Source organism: Mesocricetus auratus, unplaced genomic scaffold, assembly GCF_017639785.1.
Source record: "Mesocricetus auratus isolate SY011 unplaced genomic scaffold, BCM_Maur_2.0 Super-Scaffold_100676, whole genome shotgun sequence".
In the NCBI taxonomy this organism is placed as follows: Eukaryota; Metazoa; Chordata; class Mammalia; order Rodentia; family Cricetidae; genus Mesocricetus; species Mesocricetus auratus.
Window position 1 is genome coordinate 103,611,983 of NW_024429266.1, and position 7,994 is coordinate 103,619,976.

Sequence of the window (7,994 nt, forward strand, 5' to 3'; positions counted from 1 at the left end):
CCAGTGCTACAGGGAAAACCTGACTCAAAAAATAAAAAATAATAATAAATATTAAAGTGGTTGCGGTAGTCCCCTTCACAGGTTCTCCTAGTAAGCCCTGGTTTTACCCAAGTTGTGAAGGTGGGCTAACTGGAGCCTTATTTGAGCAGACCTGATTTCCTTGTTATGTTAGCTAAGTTCAGAGAAGGCTGGGCTGAGCTTCAAGCAGACGTGGAATGTTCTAGAACAACGAAGCTTTCCTGGAATTGGGGGGTGGTGCCAGCCTCCAGTGAGTGCAGCTCCTGTTCCGGTGTCCGGGCTTCATCCCTGTTAGTCAGGGCGGGCTCGTGGCAGAGTGGTGCTGACAGACAGCCCAGGGAGTGGCATGTCCTGGCTGTGCCTGCCGGTGCCACTGACAAGTCCCTGCAGCTCCCCCCAGCTGCTGTGACCTCCTTCCCCCTGTGCGAGCCTCCCAAGTTTGTGGGGGCCTTGGTAGCAGCGGCCCCGGGTTGTGTGCGTGAGACGGTCTCACTCTGTCGCCTTGGAGCTAGCCCAGGCTGGCCTAGAACTGCGTGTGTAGCCTAGGATGAGTGTACCCCGCCCGGATCCTGCCTCCACCTTCAGAAGACGAGGTGACAGGCCGGTGTCGCCACAGCTAGCTCTGTTTGTGGCTTGGGGAACCCCGTACGGCTTTAGCCTCATGTAGGTCAGAGGCACTGCGCCCCCCCCTCCAGTCACAGCCCTGAGCAGGTGCTCGGAGCCCAGGTGTCGCCGCCAAGTTCTCGGTCCTCAGCTCTTGACCATACTTGGGCAAGACACCACGTCTCTATTAATAGTCTGGCCCGGAGCCGGCGGCGCAGCTATAAAGCCATGGCTGCAAGCTCCCAGCGGTTCCTTCAACCCCTGAGATCTTAAAAGTAAGTACCCAACCACCTCCTGGCCCCCAGACCTCATGCATCCGTGGTGACCCCGAAACGTGAAAGAATTGTGTTGAAATGAAGGAGTGAAACACACCCTGACGGTCCCTGTGGCTTCCGGGACAACGGGTGGAAGGGGAGGAGACACCCCACCCACCCAAGTGACCCCAAGAGTGCATGTGTGTCCTGGTGGGTGGCCAGCAGCTGGGGTGCCAGAGAGGGCATGTCCCCCGCCCAGCTCTCGGGGCCAGAGGCCCTGGACGTCTGCATTTTAAAGTTTAAAGGCATCTTTGTTTGCTTTCTGAGACAGGGTCTCTCTGTGTAGCCCTGGCTGTCCTGGAACTCGCTCTGTAGACCAGGCTGGTCTCGAACTCACAGAGATCCTCCTGTCTCTGCCTCCCGACTAAAGACATTTGTGGCTGTCCCATGTGTATAGATGGGACCTGCAGATGGCCCCAGGTTCAGCCTCTGTCCCCGTTGCCTCAGGCCTGCTGGCTGGAGAGGCTGGGCGATGTTCATTTCCCAGACCACTCAGTCTCTAGAGTTGGTTGGGTGGATGGGGGGGGGCAGGATGGGTGACATGGGGACATCAGCAGCTGGTAGCTTCTGCCTCCTGTCAGCCCCTCCTCTCTGGCCTGGCTTGCCTCCACTCAGCTCCAGGGACGCCCCCCTTCTGTGGCCTTCGGGGACCTGATGTCTGCAGTGTAGTGCCCTTTGCCGGGGACAGTGTTGGCCCAGGGGGGGCCCTGGGGTGTAAGTGCTGACTGGGAACCCGCTAGGTGTGAGCGGATGTCAGTGACACATGGCCTCGCTGACACCCGCCTCCGCGTCCTGGCCAAACTGTCTCCTCAGGCTCAGTGCATGGCTGTTTGGGCTTGGGGTGTGTGTGGTTGGGTGGGGGCCAGCCCCAGGGATGGGTGGTGGGCCCAGTGCTTGGGTCCTTCAGACCTCGAAGCCGGCCTTGTGTGTGAGGTCCTGGGTTTGAATCCATAGCGCTCAAAGTCGGGCAGGTCAGATGGCAGGTGGAGACGGGGGAGCCCAGGCAGGGCCCCTTACACATGGGCCAGGTTCCTCGGGGCCTGGGGATGACTTAGCTAAGGTGTCAGCCACGAGGCTCTGCTCTTGGCTCCGGGGCTGTGAGTGTCTGGGCCAGCAGTGACCCATGCTAGAGGTAGGGGTACCTTGAGCTCATTTTGTGGTGAGGTCTGGCTGGGTGTTCTATGTGGGGTGTCCTGGGCCCTGAAGGGTACTGAGCAGTGTCCCTGACTCCATCCACTCTGTGCCTGGAGGTCCCCTCATGTGACCCTCACGAAGACAGCCACCAACCTGAGATTTCTTTATCGATTTTTTTTTTTTTTTGTATTTTGAGGCAGGGTTTCTCTGTGATTTTGGAAGCTGTCCTGGAACTCGCTCTTGTAGACCACGCTGGTCTTGAACTCACAGAGATCCTCCTGCCTCTGCCTCCTGAGTGCTGGGATTAAAGGTGTGCGCCACCAACGCCCGGCCTGAGATTTCTTTTTGAGACAGGGTCCTATGTAGCTCAGGCTGGCCTCCAACTCACTGTGTAGCCAAGGATGACCTTGAACTCCTCATGCTCCTGCTTCAGCCTCTAAGTGAGTGCTAGGGTGATAGACAGTGTCAAAACGTCCAGCCCGAGCCTGTCTTTCTATACCAGACCAAGGGACTCTGCCTCCCCCAACCACAGCATCCTCGGCCACAAAGCGGGGCTCTGTGCTGCAATGTCAGGGTGTCCTGTGTCTGTCCAGACCGTCCCATCCCTCGGTTAAGGGTGCTGATGACGTCTGGAGTGCTGCCATGGAGCTTGTGTCTGAAGAGGTGGTAGACATCTGCGTCGTTCTGACAGACGACACGGAAGGCCTTGGGCGGCTGGCCAGCTCTGCCAGGATAAGGGTGGGGTCAGTGGGTGTCATCTGAAAAGGCTGCGAGTGACTTTCCAGCATGGTGCAATGAGGCCCTGCTTGCCCAGTTGGGATGGCCACAGACCTGGGTTCAAATTCTGACTGCTGAGTTACCCTGAGCAAGCATCTTTCCCTCCCTGGGCTCAGCAGATATGGGGCATGCAATTCACCAATAGAAAACATGGGACAGCCGGGCGGTGGTGGCGCAGCCTTTAATCCCAGCACTCGGGAGGCAGAGGCAGGAGGATCCCTGTGAGTTTAAGGTGAGTCTGGTGTACAAGAGTTCCAGGACAGCCTCCAAAGCCACAGAGAAACCCTGTCTCAAAAACAAAAAAGACATGGGACCACCCCTCCCCTTGTGCTGAGGGCAAGGGAGAGGTCCACAGGACACTGGAACTCCAGGGTTAAAATGAGGAATGTTCTGGGGAGACCGGGCAAGCTACTGTCAGCATATAACAGCGTTCTTGTAACCTTTGTGTACACGTGTGTGTGCGTGTGCTGTGCGGGTGTGTGTTTATGATCCGTTTTCATCCTGTGCACCACGCGTGTGCAGTCTTCACAGAGGCCAGAAGGGGTGTCGGGTCCCCTGCAGTTACAGATGTGTGAGCGGCCACATGGGTGCTGGGGACTGAACCCAGGTCCTGTGCAGGAGTGGCAGGTGCCCTTACCACTGGGCGACGCCCCAGCCCCCTGGTTCACTCTACGAATCATGTTCCGGGGTCCGAGGGGCCAGGCTGCCCTGAAGCTACCTCTCCTGCGTCCCTGTCTTCTGCTGAGCTAGTCTGGGTAGTGACCTGCAGATGAGCCTCACCACAGAGCGTGTCTGGGACGGCGGCCGAGGGCTGGCAAGTGCAGGGAGCTGCCCCAGGACTGAAGTCACGGGGACTTCAGCTTATCCCCGTCCCTGAAAATGTGGCCCATGGTCCTTCCTGCCCGGTGTGGTCATACGACCTCTGCAGAGGGGGATCTCCAGTGCCTCTGGCAAGTGTGAGGCTTCCTGTCTCAGCAGGACACTCGTCTCGTAAGTCCTGGGATAGTGTGAACCAGGGAAAAGAAGCGTGCCAACAAAGTAAAATGGGTTAGAAAGCAGAATTCAAAAGCTGGCCGCAGTGGCACACACCTTTAACCCAGCACTCGGGAGGCAGAGGCAGGCGGATGGATCTCTGTGACTTCAAGGCCAGCCTGGTCTTCAGAGTGAGTTCCAGGACAGCCAGGGCTACACAGAGAACCCTACCTAGAACCCTCACACCCAAAGAAAACGGAATTCATATTTATTTTATTACTTTTTTATTTTCAGACAGTTTCATGTGGCCAAAGAGGCCTTGGACTTGCTGTTTAATAGAACATTATTATTCACCCACCCACCCATCCATCCATCCATCCACCCATCCATCCATCCATCCATCCACCCATCCATCCATAACATTTTTACTATATGTGACTGGGATTCTGTCATTGCAATTCCACAGATGGCCATGAGGTGTCACACTCAGGCCAAAGAATAGACTCTGCAGCCCCCTCTCCCAGATTCACATCCCAGCATCACTAAAATGCTCTGGACCTCAGTTCCCCTTCTCATGAAGTGAACACAAGTAATAAAATGTCACATCGAGGCTGCCACCGTGGCTCAGGAGGCATCTGGTTGTGTGTGAGAGAGGATGTGCTAGGTTCCAGACCAGTAGGTTATTTTTTGTGGCTACCATGGGAGATTTGGGGTAACCTTGAGATTGACTTTGGTCCTACAAGGGGGTAGAGGGAGACTTGGGGGAGAGAGCACCGGTCTTGGGACTCCCCCAAGAACTCTAGAATCTAGGCCTTCTCAGGCACACCGCCTTACTGTATGGTCTTGGGTACAACGGGCAACCTCTGCCTGTCTAGATTAGGGGAGATGGTTCCCCTCCGCAGCCGAGTTCCTAGGAGGTGTCTCCTTTGGGGAAGCTGAGGTACACTGACAAGGCTGTGGACAGGTGGAGGCTGACAGTGTCGTGCTCGGCCACTCAGACCACACAGGGCACCAGGGCTTAAAAGTCACAACCCACTTTAATGCTGAGTTGCTACAAGGTCTCAAGGGTGGCCCCGCCCAGTGTGTCGGCACCCCCACCCCCATGTGCAGGTCCCCGAGGGGGACAGCCGCAGCTTCCAGTCCTGTTTGCCCCTCATACCCGGTGATGTGTGGGGTGGCGCCCGGCGCCCGGCGGCCGCCTAGGACCGGTTTAGCAGTCTGTTTTGAACATCCTCCAGGACCTGCCTGAGCAGTTCCTCACGGGACTTCATGCCATCTAAATACACTGGAACCGGAAAAGGCCCGGTCAGGGCTGGCCCGTAGGTGGGGAGCGGCATGCGGACTCTCAGGGCCCGCAAGAGACTGGGGTTCGACTCCAACGGTCCCGGTTCCCCAGCGGGGGTGGGGCCTGCGGCTTACCCACTTCCACTCCGTTCTGTTCCATCTCCCGCTTATACTTCTGGTACATGGGCCACACGTGACCGTCAAAGAGGCCCGGGGGATCAGGGACCGCGTAGCTACGTTTACTGGAGACAGAAGGAAGCGTCAGGTCTGCCATGGAAGGCTGGCGCTCACAGACCCCCTGGGTCGGGGGGCCACACCCTTAGGTCAAGGCTGTGGCTGGGGACCCCCGGCCTCCGCACTTCCCACTGTTGAGCCCGAGATGTGGGGAAAGGTGGGTGTGGGCGGTGTCCAGGCCTGTGGCCCTGGGCTCCTGGGGCAGAGGCGGGGTCACTGCGAGGCCCGTGCCCCACGGACACCCCTGTTGCCCTGGCCTACCTCCTCCTCCGCTTGCACTCCTCGTATGGGACAGTCAGGAAGTAGCGATGGCTGTACATGTCCAGCAGGGGTCTGGCCGGGGACAGGGGCACGGTCAGCTGGCCTCCCTGCACACCCCACCCTCCGCGTCTCCTCAGAGCGCGGACTCGGCCCACACTGGCGCAGAGAGGGGGTCGGGGCTCGGGGTCACACAGCGGCGGTGCAGCCTGGGCGGGCGAGGGCCTTACTTGTAGCTGTACAGCAGGAAGCCGTCCAGGAGGAGAATGTGGGTGTCCGAGGCGCCGGGCTGCAGGCTGACGCCGTGAGCGCGTGCGAACTTGCGCGGGTCCCTCGCCCAGGCGCGCACGGTGCTGAGCATGGCCTCCATGTCCAGGGACTCCAGCGCTGGTGGGCAGACGGCGGGGTTCACACGGGCCCGCACCCCGGGGCGTGCTGGGGCGCACGGGGTGGGGGCCGCTTACCGTCCCATTGCTTAAAGCCGTCCTCCCCAACTGCTATTTGGTCCTGGGGCTGAAACACAGGACCCCAAGGCTTAGGCCTCCTGAGCCTGCCGAGCCCTCCTCAGCCCTCCGGGGGGCCCTGGGGCTGCCCTGCAGGGAGCCTGGGGGAGCTGGAGGTGGAGGGATCGGGTGGAGGCTGCAGACTCTACCTGCCCATCGCCTGTCACTTCGCCCTTCTGAGCCCATTGCGTAGAAAGGAAAGCAGAGGCACAAAGGGTCATGGGCCGACAAACGAAAAGCGCAGCATGCAGTAGTGCGGAAGCCATGGGCCTAGCAGGTTCCCTGGCACCGGGGATTGACTCCCTTGGGGACATGCAGGCCAGGGAGAGCGCCCTGCTCCGCGTCCCTCCAGCCCGCCCCACCTTGAAGAAGTCATCCTGGTGGATCACGCAGCAGTTGGACAGCGCCTTGTGAAGACTGCTGGTCAGGGTGCTCTTCCCGCCGTTAGTCATCCTGCAGGGAACGCGCGTGCGCAGCGTGACGGGAGGCCTCCGGCCACCGCGCCAGGGGGAGATGCCAGGGCCCTGTGACCTGAGCAGGAGCTCCCACTGGGCTGCACCAGCCTAGATGGGTGGCGTGCATGCCTGCGTGCGTGCGTGCGTGCGTGCGTGCGTGCGTGCGCGGGTGAAGACAATTTACGGGGATCAGGTCCAGGAACTGAACTTGAGCCACCAGGATTAGCAGCAATCACCTTCACCCACTGAGCCATCTTGCTGCCCAAGTAACGTATTCCTTAGTTAGCCCAACAAACTAGACTTGGTGTAAATATCTATCTACACCCGCAGCGTTGAGAAGGCAGAAAGGACATGAGTTCAAAGGCAGCCCAAGCAACTTGCCGGGTGAAGCCCTGTCTGAAACAGCAAACTGGGCGTGGTCAGGGAAAGGGCCTCTCCAGCATCCTCTGGAGGACTGGGGGCGTGGTCAAGGTGGAGCCCCTCCTAGAGTCTCCTAGTGAGGGGCTGGGGCATGGTCAGGGGTAGAAGACCCTGTCTTAGCGACACCATGGCAGTAGGTCATGGTATCGTGGCTCTTAGGGTGACTGAGGTGGACACTCAGGACACCCTCAACCATTCTGGAGACTCTGCCCTGAGTTGTTGGCCGCCTTGATGGAAGTCGTGGGGAAGGAGGGCTGTGGTTAATGGGACAGGAGGATCTTCAGTTCTGAGCCAGCCTGCGCAACCAAGTGTTACTCCGTCTTGAAATAAAAAGTAAAAAGTGCCAGTAGCCCAGTGCTGAGGGCTTGCTCTGTATGCCTGAGGGACGGATCTACCCTCTTGCTTCCAAAGTAAAATAAAACAAACCCAGGTGTTCATCTTGCTCAGTGGCATTTTGGTAGCCCTCTCCGTGCATCTGTCCCCCATCCCCACAGGCTGATCCCCAAGTTTCCAGCAGGTCTCCCCATCTCTGCCTGCTGACTTCTGAAACCACTGGCGCAGGTGCCCTGTGTGATCACAGCACTAAGCAGACTGACCCACTGCGGGCAGCAGCAGCTGCCTTCCCAGGGCCGCGGGCTGGGCCTCCCCCCCAGTCACACTCCAGGCCCCTGGGGCTCACCCTCCAATGCCCACGATGAGCTTCATGCTGGGGCTGGGCAGTGGGGACTGGTCCTGAGGTGGCCACGCAGCCCGGCTGCTTGTGGCCTGCAGTGTGCCGCTCCCGGGGTTCCGGTCTCATTGAGGAAGCTGTGGGTCTTTATAGGTTTGGGCAGCCTGGAGGCCGCCCCGAGGGAGGAGGCCCCCTAAGCACTGGGGGTGTCGGGGGAGCACCTGTTCCACAGGCTGCAAATAGCTTCAGTAGCCTTTTGCCTAAATTAGGAGCCAGAGGGCAGAGGGACAGCAGCCAACTTTCATCCTGTGTCCCTGTGCCTCCCCCCTCCCCCTCCTCCCCAGTCACACCT

The 7,994-nt window shown here is 59.1% G+C and overlaps 1 protein-coding gene across 1 annotated transcript; it reads right to left on the reverse strand.

Annotated features, from left to right (window-relative positions):
• Positions 1-4,836: 4,836 nt before the first annotated feature.
• On the reverse strand, positions 4,837-7,817 carry Nmrk2 (nicotinamide riboside kinase 2). Its single transcript, XM_013122933.3, has 7 exons — positions 7,652-7,817; positions 6,460-6,550; positions 6,059-6,107; positions 5,825-5,981; positions 5,598-5,669; positions 5,238-5,344; positions 4,837-5,103 (listed from the first exon to the last, which is right to left on the reverse strand). Exons 1-7 carry the CDS (start codon positions 7,675-7,677, stop codon positions 5,018-5,020), a joined length of 588 nt encoding a protein of 195 aa, XP_012978387.2. The 5' UTR covers positions 7,678-7,817; the 3' UTR covers positions 4,837-5,017.
• Positions 7,818-7,994: the final 177 nt, after the last annotated feature.